Genomic DNA, 25639 nt, shown 5'->3' with positions numbered 1-25639 from the left:
CGACTTTTTTTATAGGTCCATGGATCTCATAATGATTATGACTTATTTGAAAGTTAACTTCGAACTTCTCCTATGTTCTTCTGATTAATTTCGTTGCGGGTCCAATGACAGTTTAACTTTCCCCCGGGATAAACTTGACCTTCACTGGTTGGGTTTTTATTGGCAGTCAAGCTGTAGCTCCTATGGCTACACATGAGTTGCAGCGGTGGGAACAAGAGGTGGGAATAGTCTTAATATTATTTGAAAGTTAACTTTCGAGTTTACTTTTCGCTCAGCCATATCTTTTAGTATGCCGCCGTCTTTATAAGCGTAGGATAAGCCCAGTCCCCCGGGGCGCAGCGAGTCCATCTTAATTCGCGCGACAAATAACTAAATTGTGCCCTCAGCTTTATTTTTACATTTACCATTTGTTATTTGTGGCAAATGAAATTGCCGTTTCAGGGGGCGAAGATTTATTGCTTTTGGTGAAATGGGATAAATCGCTGTGCTTTAATGGGAATACCAAGAAGTCTAGTGTATGGAATGTTTTAGCCTCTGTCTTAGGCTGGGTTGCGCCATCTTACTTTGACTTTAACAAACGTCCAAATATCTGTAAAACTCCATACAAAAAACACCGGTTATCGTTATTAGTTACGGTCAAAGTTATGTGGTGCAACTCAGTAGTTGTTGTAGGCACCGTTCCCTCGGCAATACAGTTTCCTACTTCTGGATCACACTGGCACACTGGACAATTTTGAACACACTAATGTGACACTTAAAGGTAATGTGAGTTTTGTGGGACACTGGCACACTGGACAATTTTGAACACACTAATGTGACACTTAAAGGTAATGTGAGTTTTGTGGGACACTGTAAACGCGATGTTCATGTGAACGTTATTAATATCATACGTATATTTACCCTACTAAATAAAATCCTGTAAAAAACAGTTCCTGCAAGAAACGGGATGTCTCCGTGAGTACAAGCCCAATAATAAGATTTTAGTGAGAATGTTGAGAAGTTCAGGGTTTGGAATATTGACGTTGGTTAGCTTCTAATATCCCTAGAGTAAATCCTCATTTTCTCCCACGCAAAGATCCCAGATTCTGATTCTGGGCTATACTACACTCTGATAAGTCTTACAAACATTGCCTTCATTTCTGCAGCCGGGTAAAAGTGAATAACATTGAGTTCAAAAATGTTTTCACAAGGAACGCTATGTGAATTTTTAATATCTCCATGAGGGAGTATATTAAATTCTTTGCATATACGTGCTGGTATTGCTAGGGAATCTGCATTGCTAAGATCAATTCTGTTACAGATCTATTCTCGGTAGGTATTTAATAATAGTTATGGGTAAGTAATAGATATTTTGAGGTGCTTTAGTTTCAATGTCTGTCAAGATCAGCCGATATTGTAAGTAAGTATAATTAGATTTATTGTCCCGAAGTTTAGGTATCTCCTATCATATCCAACTCAATCTCAATGAGGCACACCTTGGTTGTTTCAGCCAATTAACGTCCACTGCTGGACAAAAGCCTCCCAATTTTCTTAACGATCGGTCCTGCACTGCCTGCATGTAGATACTTCTTAAATCATCAAAATACATTTCTGCTTAGTTTATAATCATAAAAATAGATTTTTGATTTTAGTTTAGTTGTTGTAAAAAGTTGTATTTTTACAACAACTGAACTTTAATTTTCGTGGAAGCTGTATAGTTTTACATTTCATTGCCTATTCGTTCGTTTTTTTATCGAGTAACAGTGTCACTGTGACACTGACATTGACAGTTTGTGTTGCTGAATTTTGTTGTTGTGTGTGGTGTACAAAAATAATTTAAATAATTGTTTTACGATGAAATACGAATGAATTTTGTTTTAAGACTACTTATTTTTAGATAATTAATAATTGTACATCATGAGTAACATATACATTCAAGAACCACCGGCTCTAGGCAAGGTAAGATCCAGTGAAATCGTTTTGTGAAATTTTTGGTATTTTTCCTTCTAAATATCCATTAAATTTTTGTGAAAGTCATCAGTTACAATATATTTTTTATACTGGGACTAGATTCAGCTGCATAAAACAACGAATGAGTTGAAATTTTCTTACTTTCATGGATACCATTCTTGATAAAAAATCATTTACATTTCCTTAACTAGCTTTATGTACGTTTGTACATACGTGTTGGTACATAATGCACACCAGTTTTGTAATGGTTAACCACTCTAAATTATCAACAATTGGATAATCATTAATTTTTAAGTAATTTTCATCTTGTATGAAATAAAGTTCTTGCAACTCACAAAGGCAAGTGAGTTTTACTTGTGTGTGTACGTGTACATGCACATAACGATAGTGTAATGTCTGTCAAAACTTTTGGAAAACGAACAGTAGTGAGCCACCACACATGTAAAGCTCACTCGCCAACAACTATAATAAAATCCAAGTATTTTATACACACTTCTGTGATCGCATTTTTAAGACACATTAATAATTAATATTAATTTATTGATTAATATTGTTTTTAAGGTTCTACTCAAAACAACCGCTGGAGAAATTGACGTTGAACTGTGGACGAAAGAAGCGCCAAAAGCATGCAGGAACTTTATCCAGCTGTGTATGGAAGGATACTATAATGGTAACTTATGTCTATATTATGAAATATGTCAATAATAGTAGGAACTCTGGAATTTAAAGCAATTAGTAGTGTTGTGGATCCATTTTGAACACAATAAAAATATTGTAAGAGCTCACTTCTTTTTGACATTAGATAACCTAACATTTCTATGAATATTAGTATTTATTTCATAACAATCCTAATTTAGCTGGATTTGTTCCCCTTAATTTATTTATTGATAGCTTTTGCCCGCGGCTTAACCGCGTGATATGTATTTTGTCACAGATCGTCATAAATTATAGCCAATATGTTATTCTGGGTTATAAACAACAATACTGTAAAGTTTCATAAAAATCCGTTCATTAAATTTTGCGTGAAAGAGTAACAAACATGTTGACATGCAGACATCCATACAAACTTTCGCATTTATAATATTAGTAAGATGACAGTCTGAGGACTAACAGCTAAATGAACAATGAGTCATCATGTAAGCACAAGCTTGCTAAATACAAGAAATGCACCAAACCTTATAATTTGCTATAATAATGTGATATAAGAAAAAGATCACCATCTAAGTCACCAAAAGAAAATCAGAAAGACACAAAAAATATAACAGCCCCTCCAAAAAAACTTAACAAGAGATTCGATACATTTCGAGCTAGACCGAACTCCGCTTCAAACGAAACCAGGAACTAATACAACCAATGCAACTCATCACACCAGAAACGGAAATTTAACTACAGTAAACGACAACAACATCTTACACAACAAAAACTCTCCCAATACGGCTGGTCACCGTGGGGGTAGTAGACCACCAACCACCACCCTCCATCAAAATGATGGAGGAGGCTTTTACCCAAGTGGGGCCACAATCAAGAGAAATACTTAATTAATTTTAAATATAACTGTAATAACTGTGGATTTTTAAAGTTATAATAATAAAATAATAAAAATAATAATGTGCAAGCTTTCACAAAGTTTTATTTCTTCTACAGGAACGATATTTCACAGAGTGGTCCCAGGATTTATCGTGCAAGGTGGTGATCCAAATGGAGACGGTACTGGTGGAGAATCCATCTACGGTGCTCCTTTTAAAGTGAGTAAAATTATGTTTGGAGAAGTATTATAGTGCTTTCAAAATAAAAAATGTTTTACTTCTTAACAATATTACCACAGAATAATAATAAGTACTACGTACAGAAGTTTTACTTCGCGAAGGTAATTAAAAAAATGTATGCTCAATGTCATTAACAATATGGTGTAATTTAGCCTGTCTCAAGAGTCAAGCACCATTTTGTTGACAAACGTCAGTGATCGGCACTGCGCCGAAGCTATAGGGCTGACTTCGGTAAAATGATGTGACGTGAGGTGCCAAACTGCGGAAAATGGCGGAGGAAATACATGATTTAGCATGAATTATCATCATGAATAATATTAACTACTTATTTACCTCTCAGTGTCTTGAGGCAACTTAAAAAAGTACATTCTGTGTTTTTATTATTATTTAGGCAATTAAATACTGCACAGTATTTAGTACACCATTTTCTTTATTTTCTTCCATCATACACAAGAATACGCGTGCGTGTGTCAATGTTCGCTCGTATGTGAGGCCTTGTCGAATAGTATCCTGTAGGTGGGCCATCGTGCGTGTTTTGTTTTCGATGTAAACTCGCGGAGATGAACAGGCCTGCTAATACTCCCGTTAGCTCCTCGTACTAAGCTAAATATGCTTGTATCACGAGTGAGCTCACCACAATAGTCGATCGACGGCGGAGACCGAACCCGCGTTCCCCGGATCGCGAGTCGGCCAGTCCGACCCCTTCACTGTGAGATCTCACAGTAATGTTTATGAATATGGGCGTAAATGACCAGACGATGAATGATTGATTACTATGATATTAATCTCCCAGGATGAGTTCCACTCCCGTCTCCGTTTCAACCGACGTGGGCTTGTGGCCATGGCCAACGCTGGGAAAGACGACAACGGCTCGCAGTTCTTCTTCACGCTGGCTGCCACTCCAGAACTGCAGAACAAGCATACTATATTTGGGAAGGTTACTGGTAAGTAAAAGTTAAGTTGTGGTGATTTAGATTATAGATTACAATTAAAAAATGTTTAACTTAAAAAACATTTTCGACTTGAAAACCCAGTAGTTTGAATTAATTTAACTTTGGTGTAAGTAATTTTATTACATTTTATGTATAATATGATGCTTAAAGTCTAAAAATTTGAACGTAGTAGAAACTACCAACTTATCAAATGCCTATAGCTAGCAATAGAAACCTTTAACATCCCTTTTTCGTCATCTATTTCATTTATTTATTAATAGATTTAAATGGAGAGAAAATACTATTAAAAGCTTTCATTTTATTCATTTTTGCAGGTCATTGTGTATACTTAGTCAGCGTCAAATAGTTCACGACACCCAAAGTGGCCAAAAAGCTGACAACACAACCTTATTCCAATTGTAACAAAGACGTGTTGCGAACATGCGAACTTTTTGGCTACTTTCGGTGTCACGAACTGTTTGATACTGCCTGTACAATAAATAAGTGAAACTGTTAACCATTAACATTCCACATCATCCCATTCACAGGTGAAACGATCTACAACATGCTCAAACTAAGCGAGGGTCTGATAGACCACGACGACAGGCCCGAACACCCTCAGAAGATACTCAGCACTACCGTGGTTATTAACCCGTTCACGGATATAGAGCCGCGGGTGACCGAGAAACGGGTTGACGAGGCCCCTAAGAAAAAGAAGAAGGAACGGCAAGGGGTTAAGTGAGTACTGATTTTTTTTTACTTTTCCCTGCGTGAATGTCGGTCGTTCACTTACTTAATTGCTTTCCCCTTTCAAAAACTGGAATGAAAACTTAAAATATGTAATGGGTTTTTTCTTTACCAAAACGTGTTAGTTATCGTGGCCTGCATATCACTGGCCGAAAGTGGACGCGACACCGTACCATCGCATACGGCTTTACTTTGCGAAAAAACAATAAATATACGAAATTCTTACTCGACGGTCAAGTCAGCTTGTGATCACGGCCGGTGCAACCCGATCGAAACGTCAGGCAAAAATAGGTAATATTTATTTATTATTACCTAATCGCGAATCGCGTCTAATACTCGTTGTTAAGTTACAACTTACAAATAATAGAGTTCATTATTACATCTCCCACAGAAACCTGGCTATTATCCATCATAAGATATTGACCTTAATCTCTAACTGATAGAGTCCACTCTCCCACAGGAACTTCGGGCTGCTATCCTTCGGCGAGGAAGCCGAGGAGGACGAGGGCGAAGCGGTCGAATACCGAGGGAAGCCGAAGTCGACGCACGACTTGCTGGACGATCCGAAACTTAGCAAGAAGACTGCTGCCGGTGAGACAAATCTTTTTAATTCAAGAGCACTTTTTTATAAAAAAAATTACTTTAGGACCTTCTCTAATAAAAAGCATTTTCCTGTTTGGTCCTTCTAGCCGGATACGGATCGTTATTTACTTATTTCAAGGTCATTTCAGGCCGATTAATTTGCATTTTCCAGTTTGGTCCTTCGAGCCAGATACGAAACATTTAAATCGTTTCCATGAGCAAAAATACTTGAAATTGGCTATTAACGAGTACCTACACATTATTATTACAACATTTTTGTTGATATTGATAAGAACTAATAAGAAGTAGCAGCAGATTTTTTTTATTATTTTTAGAAAGAAAGAAGAAATATTTTAGTAGTCTGTTAGTTATTTAGAAATTAAATATTTTCTTTTCTCTTTTCAGAGCTGGAATTAGAATTAGAAGAGCAAGTGGACCAACAAAGCACGAGCGCAGAAGATATCGAGAAGAAAGAGAAAACAGCAGCAGCCGTATCAAGTATACGAGACAAATTGAACGCTAAGAAGAGAGACAGAACGCCAGACAAAGAGAGCAATAAAAAGAGAAAAGAAGAGACAAAAGAAGACTCAGAGAGCGAGGGAGAGGGAGAATATTATTTGGGGAAAGAAAGAGACATGGAGAGACAGAAAGAAAGGTAAATCATCCTACTTCATTATTATATAAATAATATTATAAAGGCGAAAGTTTGGATGTCTGGATGTTTGTTACTCTTTCACGCTAAAACTACTGAACGGATTTTGTTGAAACTTTACGGTATTATTGTTTATAACCCAGATTAACATTTATGGACTACTAGCTGACCCGGCGAACTTTGTTCCGCCTTAATGGCAATAAATAAGCAGACTTTTTTTTTAATTTCGAACGGGATAAAAAGTATCCTATGTCCTTCTCCTGGCTCTAAACTACCTCCCTGACAATTTTCAGCTAAATTGGTTCAGCCGTTCTTGAGTTATAAGTGGAGTAACTAACACGACTTTCTTTTATATACAGGGTGTTAGGTAAATGGGTATATGAGCCGACACTAGCCCATGTTAACATATGCATATAAATGGTATAGTGAAGTCAGAAAATTGATATCATCATTTTAATTATTTTAATTTTCATACAAATCTGATCTTATAAATTTTATTTTGTATGAACATTTAAAAAAATAAAATGATGATATCAAATTTCTGACTTCACCATACCATTTATATGCATATGTTAACATGGGCTAGTGTCGGCTCATATACCCATATACCTAACACCCTGTATATAGATAATTTATGACGATATCTGACAAATAAATTTCAATAAATAAATATGACGTGTTTAAATAGCGCCATCTATCGTTATTGGTTAAAATCTACAGCGCTGGACAAACTACTGTTTTTGACGTTCGTAAATATTCATGCCGTGAAACGACATCTATTATCCACGCGTACGAAGTCGCGGGCGGCCGCTAGTTATCATTATAATTTTAGCCACAGGACGTCCACTGCTGAACATAGGCCTCCCCCAATGTTTTCCACATCGCCCGGTTGGTAGCGGCCTGCATCCAGCGCCTTCCTGCTACCTTTATGAGTACTACATTTTTAATTACAGGTCAGGAGTCAGTGCCTGAGGTATGAAAGCAGTACATGAGGGGTGACATTATGACGTGACATCATACAAGCACATTTGAAGTCACACTGACGTTTGACGTCACAAAACACCCTCCCGTGTCGCTCCCATACTGTAGACACTGACTCCGTTACCATATTATTATCTCAGTTATAGACTAGACTTGTAATTAATCATATTAAGTTTCCTTCTTCCAAAAACTGGGATAAAAACAGTCATAATAATATGTTTTTCCCTGGGTCTCAAATCAATAAATTTTTTTCTAAATCGATTTTGTTGTTTAAGCGTAAAGAGTAACAAACATCCATTCGTCTTCACAAACTTTCGTATTTATGTAATACTAGCTGTGCCTGCGACTTCGTACGCGTGAAAATAGTTTGAATAATATTTCCCGTTTTTGCAACATTTTTCTTTGCTGCAACGTCCCTATTGGCTGTAGGGTGGTTATAGCCTAAAGCCTTTCTCGATTAGTGAGCTATCAAACACAGAAATATTTTTTCAAATCGGACCAGCAGTTCCTGAGATTAGCGCATTCAAACAAACTCTTCAGCTTTATAAAATGAAGTAGGGTAAACCAGAGAGTGATTGCCCACTGGTAGTGATTGCCCGCTTTAAGAATAATATTGTCAGGTGCTGACTTTGAATCACTCTAGTTAGATTTGAATTTACTAAGTAGATGGCTCCGAGATCAATGTACAGTAGATTTAAAATTAACAATAGGAAACACTAAAAAAAAACAGTTATGGCGGATTTTGTCAAGACGGGTGAAAATGTTACTCAAATAGGTAAAGACTTTAACAATTTTACTAAGGAATTACTTGCTTAGAGGTTAAATTTTTTTTGCAATTTATTTAATATTCAACTATACACCATTAGTCATGATGAAATTATAAGTGTTTTCTCCATTATCAATGAAAATAACTGATAAAATTTGATTTCTAACGGTCATTTTAACGGTGGGTAATCACTGCACGTAAATCTGTATATTTTTAGTTATTGCCCACCGTCATTTCAGTTATTGCCATATGTTAATGTATAGTTATTGCCCAGGGCAATAATTATTAGAGTGTTGCCACCATGCAGAAGCAGTGTTTAAGTTGCTCATTGCTAGTCTTGTTTTGCAATTTACAGGCATAAATATTGAAATGGCTTTTAATGTTTCATTTTCAGTATGCCAAAGACTCCAAAAGTTCAATATAGCATAGAAAATTTGCAAAAAGCGATCGAAGCTGTACAAGATGTATCCAACAATTTATCTATAAGATAAATTGCTGAAAAATATGGTTTGGCTTGAAAAAATTGATAAAAATTCAAACGAAAATACAAAAAATGAAAATCCTACGTTAAATCTACTAGTGAAAATGTTAATTGTAAGGAAATAGATACAACTTTAGGAAAGAATAATCAACAGCTAATTGAACATTCTTAGCAACCACTTGAACTGATATCAAAGAAAAAAAAATACATATAAGTAAAATTCAAATTTTGCGTCATCTATGTTTTGCAGTAGATGATTCTGTCTTTACCGATTCTGACTCATCAACATCAGCTCAAGAAATATTTGATAAATGTTAATAAGGCCAAACGCAATTTATTTTGAAATTTTGAAGACTGTACTACTTACTAGAATTTAAGTTTAATGTTTTGTTTTATTTATTTAAAGCCTATTTTGTCATTTTAAAATTGATTATTTTGTTTTAAGATACTGGGCAATCACTGTGCTTTGATGTGGGCAATTAGTGTAAGTAATGGGCAATGACTGTACTTTTTGGAGGATTTTAAATTTATTTCAATATTTTCTAAGTTACGTAAGTTTTAACTAAAAACTGTTAATATTCTGTTTAACAGTTTATTGAGTTATAAGAAAAAAGTCATAAATGGTCGATAATTAAAATACTTTCTTTAATTTTTCATCTCAATGAGTTTGAAATCTTTAAGTGGGCAATAGCTATACGGTTTACCCTATAGATTAGTAGAAAAGATTAATTATTAAAATTCAATATTTCCAGGGATCGAATAAGAAACGAAATAAAACAGCTCAAGAAAGAAATGCGCGCGCCGAAAGAGGACAGCAAGAAAGAGAGCGAGACGGAAGATAGTAATAAGAAAAAGATAGAAGAAGACAACGAGATGTACAAGAAATATGTGGAAGAGCAGGAGAAATATAAGAAAATTAAAGAGAAAATTCCTAAGAAGGGTGCTGACAGGTAAGTTTTTGTATTTTGGTAATATTTAATTTGCGTGAGAGACTTATTAAAAGCGCTTCCACGCTTCCACTTTCAACCTGTGCGCTTAGTGCGAGTTTACACTAAATGTTATTGCTATAGTCTGGTCGCCGAGCACGTAGAATTTTGTCCAATGACCCCAAGCTATCCATCCTTATCGCTCGCGCGTAATTATGTTGCTGTTGCGCTCGCACACTCACTGCGGGCGCCCGTCGCACAGTCGCGACTGCAATATAATTACGCGCGAGCGTTAAGGATGGGTAGCTTGGGGTCATTGGACAAAATTCTACGTGCTCGGAGACCGGGCTTTATAAACTGCGTAAAAAAATGACATCAAAAGTATGACAGATTGTACAGCGTCCCTAGCGGATCCTTTCGAGAACTAAAATCTTCATAGATTTTTTGATGCACTCGCTAGCAATAACGTTCAATGCAAACTCGCACTGAGGACACTAATCTTCACTTTCCATCAGGTGAGATGCAGGCCAAGAGCTTCTCTACCGTGGGTTATAAATATTAAAAACAATAAATCCTTGGTTAGCATAAATATAACAAAAATTCCGTTCTAATTCCCACGTTATTTATTTGTCTAAGATAGAAAATAATAAAATAATATTTATAACAATCGTTGTCTGTCCACCCGTCGTCGTACGTCACACTCACACTCTTCCGTCTTTTTCACACATCTTTACGTTCCGTTTCCCACTCATATCTTACATAAATAAAATAAAAAACAATAATTTTAGTGTGACAAGCCAAAGTGATTTTACCTTATTAATGAAAAAAAAAAATATACGCGTTTTTATTGCCACACAAGATGAGAAGACATTTACAATAAACTCAAGATGTGACTGAAAATGAATTTCTGAACTTTTAAAGAGAACATTCTATTAGTTGAGACATAGAATGCAGAAGAACCTATTGAATAAGCACTAATGTCAAGAACAGCACTAAGAATAAAGAAGATTTGTAACTGGACTAATGCAAGAAAACATTTTCAGAAGGCGAAGGTACAAGTTCACGAAAACGCCAAAACGAAAGCCATGGGTCAAGAATTTATACGAAAATCGAGAATATCCTGACAACTACACCGATTCAAAGTTTCTGGAAGACCTGAGGAAAAACCTGTTCGTTCAAAAAGTAACTTTGAGTGAAGCGTTCTACGGTTCCTTTCGGATTGTGTTTAGAATGTGTTTGTGTGTGCTATACGCAGTGCTATTCGTGTACATGTATAACGATTACGTTAATACCAATACCGTTATTTACGCCGGAATAACGGTAACGGTATTCTGTTATTTATTATACGTCGTTTTTGAAGGAAGCGACCAGTTAAGGCATGTGAGAACTGTGCTAGTTTATTTAGTTTTAGGTTATTTACTGTCACCTATAGTTCATACTTTGACAGATACTGTCAGCACAGATACGATATACGCTTGGGCTGTCATAATGATGTTGGTGCATTTAATATTTTTCGACTACGAAGTAAAAGTAGCATTAGTGTCAAAATCTTTGTCTATAAACGCGGCCATTTTTGCATCTGTTTGTCTAGTATCTAGACTGGCAACACCGTTCGACGCGTTCATTTTGCTGACCGTATCTGTCATCTTTTTCGTGCTAAGCCCGCAGCTTTTCAAAGTGCTGCTATACACAAGATTGTTTACATTCATTTATTTGATAACGTTATTAATAACGTTGGCGAGTCTGTACACTGTATCGGTAACGTTACTGTGCTATTTCGTTATTTTGGTGGGCATTGTGAACGTGTATTGCCCGATTATGTTTGTGAGATGGCAGAAATATAAAGCCAATATCTATGGGCCGTGGGACGAGGCGGTAATAAATGATAGCGATGATTTAGATGAATGCTTGCAAAATATATGAAGTGTCTTAGAAATTATAGGTCGAGCGTTTAACTCAGTCAGTGCACAGAATAATAATAAGTACTAGGTACAGAAGTTTTACTTCGCGAAGGTATTTAAAAAAATGTATGCTCAATGTCATTAACAATATGGTGTAATTTAGCCTGTCTCAAGAGTCAAGCACCATTTTTTTGACAAACGTCAGTGATCGGCACTGCGCCGAAGCTATAGGGCTGACTTCGGTAAAATGATGTGACGTGAGGTGCCAAACTGCGGAAAATGTCGGAGGAAATACATGATTTAGCATGAATTATCATGAATAATATTAACTACTTATTTACCTCTCAGTGTCTTGAGGCAACTTAAAAAAGTACATTCTGTGTTTTTATTATTATTTAGGCAGTTAAATACTGCACAGTATTTAGTACACCATTTTCTTTATTTTCTTCCATCACACACAAGAATACGCGTGCGTGAGTCAATGTTCGCTCGTACATGTGAGGCCTTGTCGAATAGTATCCTGTAGGTGGGCCATCGTGCGTGTTTTGTTTTCGATGTAAACTCGCGGAGATGAGCAGGCCTGGTCAGTGTCTGAGGTATGGAAGCGGCACGGGAGCGACCATTTTTAAAATGAAATAGTTTATTTAGTACATAGGCCCGGGCAGGGCACTTTGACATAATATTATGACGTGACAGAGCATACAAATATGAAGTCTTGCTGACATTTGACGTCACAAAAACACGCAGGAGTCAACTCAGTTCTGTGGTATGCTTATAAAAGAAAAGTACAAAATGTAGGTAGTGTTGTGGTTAATTTATAATTATTTAATGCAGTTATAGCTCTTGCAACTCACGAAGGCGAGTGAGCTTTACTTGTTTGTGCACGTGTACATGCACATAACGATATCGATAGTGTAATGTCTGTCAAAACTTTTGGAAAACGAACAGTAGCGAGCCACCACACATGTAAAGCTCACTCGCCTTCGTGAATTGCAACAACTATAAATCCATTAGCAATTCTTTACAGTTAGTCAAATGTTTTATTTATTTAGTTTTGGCATACTTTAAAGTAAATTAATGCATGTATTCTTTACTTTAGATTTTTACTTTAAATCATAAGAAGTCTAGAAAACATTCTAGTCTAGTTCCAATTAATCTTCTAAGGGCGTTTTTCAAAATGTATTGTCGCCTGTATAATCTTTTGTAGGCGAGATTAACTCGCACTTGACTGTTTAATTGTTTTGTTGATTTGTTGTTTAATATTAGATCACTGCCATTTTTGATATTTTAAATTATTTGGGCTCAAAATGTATTTTTTTGTAATAAATAAATATGTTATCTTTTAATCTGTCTTTTAGTGTGGTGTCCTTTTACCTCTAGTAAATTAGTAATGTATAATATGGATGTTTCCTGGGTAAAAAGCAAGAGTTTGTATTGGTCCGTCAGTTAACCTATAAAAAAATACTCGACACGTCATATTTTTCAATTTTTCAAACTAATGAAAATTTTAAGAGATAAAGCAGGCCAAAGTTCAAACGAAGAGGCCCGTGACGTCAAGGAGTGCTTGAAAGTGTAGCATTTAGTGACGTCGCGCGGAACCTAGACGCATCATAACTTCGTAATTACTTGTTTGATTGACAAATAATAAAATACGTGTCCAATATTTTTGATACTCTAATGGACGGACTAAAAGTTTTTTTTAAGAAACTATCCTATTATGCTAATCACATGAATATTTGCCTCTGGTGGGATTCGAACCCGCAACAAATCATTTACACGTATTCTGTAGGTTAGATCAGTCTTCTAAAAAAATTGCCAAGTTTTTTAAAGAGCTATATTTTGCCTTTTGAATAATAGGTGATTCTTGTATTCCTTAAATGTATACATAACATAACCAGTTACAAATATTTGTAACTAGCTTTCCGCTCGCGGCTTCGGCGGCGTGGAATTTTGTCTGTCACAGAAAAACTTTATCGCGCGCGTCCCTGTTTCAAAAACCGGGATAAAAACTATCCTATGTCCTTTCCCGAGACAACCTATCTCTTCGCCAAATTTTATCAAAATCGGTTTAGTGGTTTAGGCGTGAAAGCAAGACAGACAGACAGAGTTACTTTCGCATTTATAATATTAGTATAGATCTATTGACCTCACATAACACGTTAAAACAACTGCGGTATGTGACGTCATGCTCAGCTAAATCCAAAACATTTTTTTTGAGTAGTGTAATTTAAAATTTCTATCAGTATTCTGTACAAATATGTATTTTTTACAGAGAAAACTTCACCCTACAACTGCTGGCGAAATTCAAGAACAAGTTACACGCCATCAAAGAGAAGGCAGCCACTGAGGGTGAGAAAGAAGAGCCTAAGGATGACGAAGACATGAATACTGATGACTGGTAAGTATCCACAGTCATCAGGTCATTTAAGCTCATAGCAGACTTATCAACTTGAAAAGGGATCAACACCGCATCGCCTTTCGCGAGCTGTCATCACCTTTCGCGCGCTGTCAACCGCGAGGCGAGTCGTTTACGTTACGGTGCGGATAAGTGTGCGTTGCAGTATAGGGTTTCATACAAATAATATTGACCGCCTCGAGTTGATACGGTTACGATCCCTTTCCGGGTCTTTAGTCTCCACTGCAGTAGCACGATCCTCTCCTTTACCAGAGGTAAATTTAACTTTCACCCTGGCTAGACGGGTTGGGGCTCAGCCTATACGGGACTATTTCTCTGCAACTCCTGTGTAGCCAGGATCTACAGCTTGACCGCCAATAAAAGCCCAACCAGTGAAAGTCAAGTTTGTCCCGGGGGATACTCCTCCAATACTCGCCAGTTTACCCTGTCTTCAGCTTGTCACTTCCAGCCTTTGCCCGCGACCTTTCGCAAGTCGTCATTCTATTTAGCTAATGGCGTCCTACACTACGCTTGCTGACCCACTCAATAATTAATTTGCCCCAGAGGTTATCATTTTTAAAAGATAGAATTTGGTGGTTCATACCTTATAAGCCAATAATTTAATAGCACTATGTAGGTACTTGCAAAGAGAATACTCACTGAAAACCTATTATATTTAGTACCTTAAAGAGAATTAAATATTCAAGTAGTAAGTAACGCCATAGCTTGTCTTGACCGCATAATATCTATTGGAGAGCTGCAGTTTGACTTCTCGTTAAAGTACGTCAACTTCCTTAGTGACAAACAGCTCTTAGGCCTCAGCCTTGAATTTAGCGGGCAGCGGCGCGGGAGCGGCGGCGGCGCGGGAGCGGCAGGATCTTATGCGTAAAATCAAATAGACCGGTTCTCGAAAACAGCGGCGCGGCAGCGGGCAATGAGCGGGCAGCGCACTCCAGTCTAGCGGCGCTCACTTCTTCCTTTTGCCCGGAATAAATTTGAATCGAAATAAAATTGTCGCCGTTGTTCAGACGTTTCGTTTGCGAATAAAAACAAATATGTCGACAACACAACCCCGAACACAACACTTCGCCGCTAAAGTGCCCGCTTGTTTGGAAAACGGGTCTGCATTGCCCGCCCCGCTCCCGCGCCGCTGCCCGCTAAATTCGAGGCTGAGGCCTTATGACTAAGTCCGACTTGGCTGTCGCGTACTTGGCCGTTTTTTAAATTTACTTTTGGTCTACAGGCTTGGCCACACCCTTAAGTTCGAAGACAAAGGCGCGGTTCTGGCTAAGGACGCGTCCACCAAAGGCGACGACTGGTTTGACATCTACGACCCAAGGAACCCGCTCAACAAGCGGAAGAGAGAAAAGAACGAAAAACCTAATAATAAGAATAAATAGCTGTTGGAATAATTGAGGGTTTCTTTCTTTCATTCTGACAGTCCATATATCTAAAGTGTGTCAATTGACTGTGGTGTCAAGTAACTACCCTATTGAACCCACACTGTTATCGAAATTAGTGTCACTCTTTCCTTTGGCCTGTCATTCGTTAGTGACGTCATAGTACACAGATTGCTAGGGTTAAATAACACTGAAGTGTCTCAAATATGACATTGACAGGAGAGCACTACTATTAATGTTTAGACACTAAAGTGTTCATGATATTGACAGGAGGGCGTTTCTATCAATCCTGTGTTGTTAGATTTTGATTTTTGCCACTTGACGTTTCAGAATCGTTGCACTATAGTACCTGCTTAAGTCAATGGTGACAATTCTTCTGATAATACGGAACCCTTGGCTGTTTATTGAGTGTCTCGTACTTGACCGTATTGACTCTTGACAAGTCCTGTGTGTGATATTAACGAACCGTTACAGCCAAGTCGGACTCACTTGACTGTCTCGTACTTGGCCGAATTTCTGTTAAGGCTTGGCCACTTAGAGGACAAAGGCGCGGTTCTGGCCAAAGAAGCGTCCACCAAAGGCGACGACTGGTTCGACATCTACGACCTAAGGAACCCGCTCAACAAGAGGAAGAGAGAAAAGAACGAAAAACCTAATAATAAGAATAAATAGCTGTTGGAATAATTGAGAGTTTTATTTATAGCCACAGCATACATGCTATCAGCATGGTCGGCCATTGATTGCAGCGACCAAACGTAGTCGCCCCAAGTAAACTTGGCAGCGCACTGTAGCAGACGAGGTTAAGAATATCGGCAAGACTTTCAGCGAGATCAAACGCGAAGCTAGGCCCGAACGCGATGGAGGACTGTTGTGCCCCTACCCCATCTACCTAAGTCAAGCAGCGACCACACATTCCACACCGTATACTTAAAAACGCTTGACGCAGCGACAGCAGTCGCTAAAACGCGCGATTCCTTCGAAGGCGTAAAGTCGCGATCGCCAACGCTGGTGCTAAAAGTACCTAGCTGTGGCCCATAGACGTTGTTTTTGACAGTGTCATAATATTACTGTCATTCCTTTAAGCCTTTATGGTAATGGACGCTTTCATGCCCAGATCTGGCCATAAATAAAATAAGATGGCATTGGCATTCGTTCGTTCATTCGTTTCAGCCAAATGACGTCCTACTGGACAAAGGCCTCTCCCAAGGTTTTCCATAATGAACGATCCTGCGCTGCCTGCATCCAGGTTCTTCCCGCGACCTTTACCAGATCGTCGGTCCACCTAGTAGGAGGCCTGCCCACGCTACGTCTTCCAGCGGCCCCAACGGCCATCGTCTCTACGAGCTATGTGCCCGCCCAGAGCCACTTGATTGCATTGGCATTACCAGAGGCAAAACAATAGAGGATTTAGGCCCAGAACAGACGGTGAAACGCAACTGCAACGAAACTGCAACTGCTAGTTACTTTTGAGTTGATGTTTACAGTTTGAAACTTTCAAACTAGTCGCGTCGTGTGTGGTCTCTCAACGGACGCTATGGCAGAAACTTAGATGCAACTCAAAAGTAACTAGCAGTTGCAGTTTCGTTGCAGTTGCGTTTCACCGTCTGTTCTGGGCCTTAGCCTACACTCCCCACGCTAGCCAAACACAAAATCCAATAACTTATCTAAAGAGCATATCAGTGTTTTAGCACTGTTTTTCCTCAACTTCGCCCAAATGCAGCAATTATCCGCCATAATAATTATGTTATATAATTACCATTTCTAATTACTCTAATAAAACTCTCATTATGTTATAAACTAACTGTTTTATACCTGTACCATGGTATCTCATGATTTGACGTTCGACCTGTCTAAAGCCTGGTCCGTGAGCACGTAGAATTTTGTCCAATGACCCCAAGCTATAGTTCCAAAATACTGGACTGTCCTGTCGATGACATTGACAGTGGGGCGCCACCGTCAATACCGGATCGCTGGTTCAGATTTTTGCCATGTTGGAAACCATATAGTTGAACGATGGTAGCGCCCCCCTGTCATTGAGTTTGGTGGGACAGTTCAGCGTGGGTCATCTATACCCATCCTTATCGCTCGCGAGTAGGTAATTATGTTACTGTCGCGCTCGCACACTCACTGCGGGCGCCCGTCGCACAGTCGCAACAGCAATATACTCGTAATTACGCGCGAGCGATAAGGGTGGGTAGCTTGGGGTCATTGGACAAAATTCTACGTGCTCACAGACCGGGCTTTACCAGATAAACTACTTTAATTTTAACCGACTTTAAAAAAAGGAGAAGGTTCTCAAGTCGACTCTGTGACATTTTCATTATCGTCAGGACATTTAGTCTCCACTGCAGGAGCACAACCCTCTAATTTACCAGAGGCAAATGGAGGATTTGGCCTACACTCCTCACGCTGGCCAGACGGGTTGAAGAGGCCTGATGTTCGCAAACTATTGTCCCTAAGTACTTAGTCACCTCTTACGACATCTGCGGGCAGAGTGAGGGTGGTCACATCTGAGACAACCATCATCCATCATTTCAGCCACAGGATGTTTATTGCTGAACATAGGCCTCTCCCGTTGATGTCCACGCTGCGTTTTCCGTTATGAAGTCCACTCCAGAACCCTGCAGCCCCATCGGCTGTCAGTTCTGCGTACTATGTGCCCTGCCGTTTGCCAACTTCAGCTTGCTAATCCGTCGGGCTATGTCAGCGTCTTTATTGATCTCCTCATTTCTGTTATCTTTGCTTAATAATAATATTGGTTAATGGAGTATAAAACCAATTTATTCTTACAATGGAATAAACAATCATCCACCCATAGATTCCGGTAGTTTTCATGGTAGGTGCTCAAATGACTGGTCAGTGACCTCTCAAGTGTACAACACCTTCTTGTTGTTTTATCTTTCATCTCTGCCGGTCAAATTTCATGGGTCAGATTGTCTGCTTCTGTAGCCTTTGGATTGATAGTGATGTGGTACTTAAACTATCGATAAATCTAAGACAGAATCACCGATCGAAATACAGGCTAATATCGCTTTTTTGGTTTTGTCTCAGACTCGTGAGGTCTCGGGTTCGATTCCCAGTGGGGAAAAACTTTCCGGTTGGTTTGGCTGATGGTTGAGATTTTCTTAGTTCGCATGGCTTAGCTACCACTATCTTATTTATGTCTGTGACCTTATCTAGAATCATATCAAAATTTGCTTCGTCGGTACTTGTTTACGCAGAGGTAAGAACCTCTAGAAGACGAATTAGATCTTATGGTTCTCTTCGGCCCATTGAATTTTTTTGTGTCGATAGAGTTTTCGGTGTTGAAAGAGTCGGCCATTTTTGCTATCAAGATTGCTAAAGTTAACTAGAAGAGAATGCCATAACATGGTATTAGCTTTCCTTTTTGCACATGGAAATGTTGTGTGTACTTAATAAAGTTTAAAATAAACAAAGTCTATTGGCACGGCGCCGCAACAAAGTCACCTATGCTAGAAGATTGTGGAAGAGAATTGCGACTTTCTAAAAACAAGCGTGAAACACACGTCCATAACACAACAATTTTCTTTGGTTTTTCCTTGTTTATCGATACGTATTTCGCCCATCCCTACAGCGAATTTGCACACATTATTAAATTAATAATAAATTTCGCGGCGTGTCCGTCTGCTGATGGTGCGATAACGCGGGTAATTATCTCATTCATTGCGATTCTCTTTGTTTTGCTTTGGGGAAAGAATTGGGAGGACATGACTGTAGTTGGCTTCCTGAAAGTGCCACCCTGAAAGACCATTTTTTCCATCTGGAAACGTTTTGCGTACCTACTTAAGCAGGAAGGCGCTGGATGCAGGCCGCTACCAACCGGTCAATCTAGGAATCATTGGGGGAGGCTTATGTTCAGCAGTGGACGTCTTGTCCAAATAAATGTTTTTCTTTCTTTCTTTCTTTCTTGTGGCTGAAATAATGATGATGATGATGCCGATGGGGACGGCCAGTGGGTTATTATGATTATATGGGACTCTCCCCGCTAGAGGGGCAGGCTTACCCACTAAAATCCAAAGTTGTCTACCGGAGCCCAAGTAAACGGAGCCGCGAGATATTGTCCTAACTTGGACATTGATCTGAAAGACCCTGTGTTGTTTTTTTCTGTACGGTGTTATAGACCTTGTAATATGTTGTTCAACTGGCAAGATACCACTCATCTTTCAAGTCTGTCGCTGATGATTCCTCCCGATCAAGTAAGATGAATCAAGAGCCTTCCCCGTTGTAGTTTAAAAAATCGACATATTTTAGTGTATCTTTACTTAGGTACCTATAGGAATTAACAAATTTTTATACTTGGGAAATCGATTACCTCAGGTGGAAAATTGACCCTCGCTGGGCCTAGTCCCCATAGCTTAGCGGTCAGAGCAGTTGCCCGACAACCGAAAGGTCTTAGATTCTATTCCCACCAGTGACAAAATTAAAAGTAAAAAAAAAATGACAGTCAAAATTTATTTCTGTGCGTAAACTATTTTTAAACTTACTTAGTACGTGTGTTCTTATCTACTTATTTCCAACGCAGCTAATTCTTTGTCCATCGTTCGTTAACCCTAACCAGCAACAGTTTTCAAAATCGTGAGAGATAACTGAATTTTGGGTTTTTTTACAATCTAGACTTAATTGTTAGTCTGTGTCGAAAGTAAATAGCTAAAGTAATTGTCTAATTGTGACATGCAATTAATTAAGATGCCACTATTATAATTTGGAAAATTCTTTTCATATTTTATGGGATTTTTTCCCGCGCTTTAGTAAGTTTGACCTTCGTAGTGATTGGGAGAGGAATGCTCTTGGCGAAGGTTCTAAGTTCGATTACCAAGAGAGAAATTCAAGTTTCATCATCATCATCATTTCAGCCACAGGACGTCCACTGCTGAACATAGGCCTCCCCCAATGATTTCCACATCGCTCTGTTGGTAGCGGCCTGCATCCAGCGCCTTCCTGCTACCTTTATGAGGTCGTCGGTCCATCTTATTTCGTACAGCGCCAGGTACACAGATAATTCAAACGAGTTACTTACATATTAACCAACTCATTTCATTTATGTATTTCAAGCAACAAAGTTTTTTTAATAGTTTTCATGACTAATCAGTCTTATCTTTGAAAATTAATTGGTTTTGCTTTTAAGATTTCTGTCCTCGTTTTTAATTTCTTCTTCTTAGGGTCTTTTCCTACGTCCATCCAGTTTTGTGGGATCCAGTAAAGTAATATCCCGCAAAACTGGACTGTCGTGTGAACAAGTGCGTGTCTGAGAACACACTGCAAATAGGTTGTCGTTCAAACCTAATAAACGGAATCCTGCAAAAAAAAAGTTTTTTTTATGCAAAACAAGGCAGGTATTTAAACACAATCGCACCTGATGTTAAGTGGGATGCAGATTAAGATTGTTATTAAGAGGGATATCTCTGTACACTTCTTTTCCGCTTTGATATTAATTGATATCATCGGTCCAACGAACTGGTTCCCTGATGTAGTTACTCTACAAAATAAAATGGGCCAAAATTCCAACTAAACCGAACAAAGGAAAATTAGCTCAATTTTTCTGTTAAGCCTTCCTAATTTTCGGCAAAAAACTAAATCCCGATGTAACGTATAATCACAAGATCTATATCTTTGGTTTCCAATAAAAAACCACGAGGTGCTGGGGTCTACAAACTGGCAAGATCTTGAATTATAATGCTAACTATCTTATGAACGTTTTGACAGGACTACTGCGAGTGTAGAGTTAGGGAATTAAGTAAGGTATTGATTTTAGCCCGAAAGTTTTTGGCATAGAACTCGTTCAAGGAACTTTTACACGTCCCAGTATTAACTCTACCATTGCTTCGGGACAATAAATGGGCCAGTGCTGAGAAGAAGCAGCGCAAGAAACTCAGTCACTATTATTGTCAGCCTCTTTTTCAAAGGTTTCTTTAACAATAATAATAGTAAGTACCTATTACTTAATTGTTACTACCCGTAAGGGCTATACATATATCACCGGGATACCATGGCGGCGCAACCAGTCGCCGCTACTAACAAAATGTATGCAGCTTTGCGCAATCAAAGGGACACGTGAGTAACTCTCTATAGAGCTGTATACATTTTGTTGGTAGCCGGCGACTGGTTGCGCCGCCATGGTGTCCCGGTGAAATGTAGCCCTAAAAGTTCGTAACAAAAAGATAATTAAGTTGTATTAATAAAAGTTTCTTTTTTCAAAGTCAAAGTGTTACAGAAATCAAACAGTTTTTTCAGGAAGATGCCTAATCCGATTATGTTACACTACACATTTTCGCTAATTTATTCCGTAAAAACTTATTGGTTGAATGTGCAAAATGAGGTTTCATGATGAATTTTTTCACACTGCTCGACCATCTAGTAAAATTAAACATGATGATAGAGGGACTTGCTTACACTTACATAGAAAAAATTCCCAAGTCCAAATAAACAGTGGTCATCTTGAAATCATAGCGAGCAACCTTATAATCACCGGCCTACCGCGAAAACAATCGTTGCGGAAACAAAAAATAATGTTCCAATTCAGTTCACATACTTCTTATTCACACAGAATGACGTCATGAATGTGAACAATATCGATTATGGCCAAAAAATCTATTGCCAACGTTTTTTGGAAATTATAAAAAACAATCAAGAGGCTACGTGCTGGAAAACGCAGCGTGGGACCTCCACCCACAAGGTAGACCGATGACCTGATAAAGGTAACAGGAAGGCGCTGGATGCAGGCTGCTACCAACCGTGCGATGTGGAAGTCATTGGAGAAGGCCTAAGTTCAGCAGTGGACGTCCTGTGGCTGAAATGATGATGATGATGAGTCAAGAGAGACTGTCTTTCCCGAACGCTATAATCCAGGCTTTTTCAAGGCGAGAGTGAATAGGCACTTGCAGGGCAGAAATATCTGCACCATCCTAAACTGCATCTCACTTAACTTCAGGTACGATTGCAGTCAAAGACCTAGATAGTTTCCAAAAAAGTGTGGAAGTGAGGGTGTCGTATTTTCATACGTTAAAGTAACTTCCTTCAGACCCAGAGGTTCTGGGTTCCATTCTCAGTGAGGAGAAATTTCTGCTCGGTTTGGCTAACTACCACCATCTTACCTAAGTCTGTCGCCAAGCATTGTTGTTATTCAAGTTTCGACAGTTGAACGTAAGATAGCCAGTACCTCTGTGGTTTAGGATTCCAGATAAAGCTCGCTTCCACCATTGGCCTGATCATCACTTAACATCAGAAGAGATGCAGTTTTTTTCCAAGAGTTTTCTTAGTTTTGGAGACTCCCAGAAGCATGAAAGTTCATTCTAAGTTATAACATAAAACGTACTAGCAATTCGAATTACGGATCCGATCCGTAAATGCATACCTACTCTTAAAAACATGACCATCTCTCCAGCAGTCGGCTAAAACTAACTACATAATCGGGCAAATTACAGCGTCGTTCGATCCGTTAACTCGTCGCTATCTTTTGTAACATGCCAAAACAAAGTAACAACGATTTACCAACTTAAGTTCACATGCGACTCAAAGGAACGTCTGTCCATCGAACCGTATCCACGAGACCCACCCAGCAAAGATTTGCGCCATATTAACAGCAAATAGCATACTGCGAAGACGCCATTTGCGAATTTAAAGAAAAAGTTTGCATTGTCCGCGTGGGACTTTTGGCGGGAACCGCGCTGTCAAGCTGACAGTTCTTTTATTTTTAAACGCGCGAGCGTTGAAACCTCTTTCGTCTTTTTAAAAACTCATTGCACTAAACTTTTTGGTCATAATTTAGTAAAAAGGATTTAAGTACCAAAAATGGTTTCTTCCAGTAAGTTTTGTTAGAAATTAAAATGAAAGTGCCATGCTAGTTAGATTGTTAGCTAAAATGTTGTGTGTACTAGTCCTGTGCCCGGCTTTGCTCGTCGCCGTGCAGACGTTGACCATCGATTCGCAATTGGGTACCTCTGTTGAAGGTAAGAAAATACCTAGTTACTTTGTGAGGATGAATGTTTTGTTACTCTTTCACGCAAAACTACTGAACGGATTTGGATGAAACTTTTCAGTGCTAATGTTTATGTACATCAGAATAACATAAAAACTACAATTTCATGTGGGCATTGAAGGATTAAATTAAACTGACTGACATCAACGTACTTACAGCCCAGCTATTAGGATAAGAAACTTTAACTTTTGCACAAAACTTTCGTTCATTTAACATCGTTCGTTCGTTCGTTTCAGCCAAATCACGTCCACTGCTGGACAAAGGCCTTCTTCAAGGATTTCCACAACGACTGGTCCAGTGTTTTAACAAAATAGTAAAATATAAATAATTGTCAAAAATTCAATGAACGAATACTTACGAGTATGTCACAATGTCTAGCTTGATCTGCTTTGGCTGTTACCCTTAGTAGATTATTACTGTGTCTTTATATAAAAGTGTGATTTTTATTCATAATTGACTCTAACCAGACTCGAATTTTCAGTAGACGACAACGACACTAACAGTTATTGCTTTTTTACACGGCCCTATTTGTTCCACTTAGGTAGGTACCTACCTATAATCGTCCGTGACTCTCACTCGGCATGGGGCACACTGAAAACCAGCGTCGTGGCCTCCCTCACCGGGGGCCACGGCATATGCTGAGTGGGGTCCCATTGCGATGGGCATCGCTGTGCGACAGGGTGGCACTGCTTAGTTTACTTGCTCATTCATTGTATGTTTTATGTCACCTCTGTCTTATTTGCTTTTTTTTTATTTTACCTCTTTTGTCTTTTGTGATGTCCATGGCAATAAATGTTTCTTTCTTTCTTTCTTTCTTTCTTTCTTTCTATAATAAAATTCGTAATTAAGATGTTCTTACATACTTAAACCGATTTTTTAAATCAATTCGATGAGGCCATCATAATAGAATAGTTACGTCATCGTCCTTCATTGTTACGAATAAAATTTGCGCTGATTGATTGTACAGATGCGAGCACATGAGCTTAAAAAACAGAAATATACAAAGTTCGTCATCAAGCGGGTTTTCCACCGCGAGCGATGACTCCGTTTACCTCGCAATATAAAAATGTATGGGCAGGCCTCCCAGTAGGTGGACCGAAGAACCTGGATGCGGGCAGCGCAGGATCTGTCAGATATCCTTGGCGGAGACCTTTGTCCAGCAATGGACGTCATTTGCACTTATCTATTTATTTATTTATTAAAGACGCAAAACAGATTACAATGAAGGTTTCACAAATGCATATGTTTTGTCTTCATAGGGGTCACTTAAAAATTAGGTAGAGATTGATGGTGAAAACGGGCATTAATCCGGCACTGGGTAGCAGGAGGCGATCATCATCAATTTTATCATGTCTGCTGTCTTGAAATCGGATCAAAGTAATTCTATTGACACACCAATTCTGTGTCCTCGTATAGGTAAAATTATAGAAAATAACATAATTCTTCTAAATAATGGAACTAATTTCATTAAGAAGGCCGTAATTTGAAAACCATTTCAAGGATGAAACTTAATAATCACAAATCACTCATTCTTCTAGTAGTTTTCTTATTTCACAAACTAGCGGCCGCCCGCGACTTCGTAGGTACGCGTGGATCCCATTTTACCCTCTTAGGGGTGGAGTTTCGTAAAATCCTTTCTTAGCGGATGCCTAGCCTAGGTACGTCATAACATCTACCTGCATGCCAAATTTCAGCCCGATCCGTCCAGTGGTTTGGGCTGTGCGTTGATAGATCAAACCTTTTCAAAAGTATAGGAATGTTTTCTTTGAGTAAAATTTTCTATCTACAGTATTTACAGTACTTTCCCTCCACGTGGCGTTACAAAATTCCACCCTGTATATAGGTATTTAGATTGCTAACTCGGCGAACTTCGTACCGCCTTTGTTCATCAGATAATATATGATTCTAATGGTGAAAGTGAAAACATTTTCACAAAAGCTCTATTAGTTACGTCACGTTACGTGTTCACACACACGACAATCCAGTTTTTCTGCATTACTGGATCCCGCAAAACTGCAACCTGAAAACGAGCCCTAAGTTAGTGTAAATGTAGAAAAGATGAAAGTGGACTCAAAATGAATTATCCAAATTTTTCCTTTCAGACTGCTTCGAAAGAATATCCATTGGAGAACAACTGCCACCCGACGCCATCTATCGGAACGTG

General features: G+C 38.7%; 1 protein-coding gene across 2 annotated transcripts; it reads left to right on the top strand.

Moving 5' to 3' along the window:
• The first annotated feature begins 1780 nt into the window (after positions 1-1780).
• Positions 1781-15485, top strand: LOC135085062 (spliceosome-associated protein CWC27 homolog). Of its 2 annotated transcripts, XM_063979842.1 has the most exons (10): positions 1781-1938; positions 2512-2620; positions 3595-3695; positions 4510-4660; positions 5197-5386; positions 5856-5986; positions 6383-6632; positions 9610-9807; positions 13957-14082; positions 15323-15485. In XM_063979842.1, the coding sequence occupies exons 1-10, from the start codon at positions 1897-1899 to the stop codon at positions 15477-15479; spliced, it is 1455 nt and encodes a 484-aa protein (XP_063835912.1). In that variant the 5' UTR covers positions 1781-1896; the 3' UTR covers positions 15480-15485. The 2 variants fall into 2 exon arrangements, with proteins under 2 accessions (XP_063835912.1, XP_063835910.1); XM_063979840.1 differs by lacking the exons at positions 13957-14082; positions 15323-15485 and adding an exon at positions 10827-11743.
• The last annotated feature ends 10154 nt before the right edge of the window (positions 15486-25639 follow it).

Source organism: Ostrinia nubilalis, chromosome 27 (genome assembly GCF_963855985.1).
Source record: "Ostrinia nubilalis chromosome 27, ilOstNubi1.1, whole genome shotgun sequence".
Lineage (NCBI taxonomy): Eukaryota > Metazoa > Arthropoda > Insecta > Lepidoptera > Crambidae > Ostrinia > Ostrinia nubilalis.
Note: the sequence above shows the minus strand (reverse complement) of the source record. Positions and strands in the feature narration are given on the sequence as shown.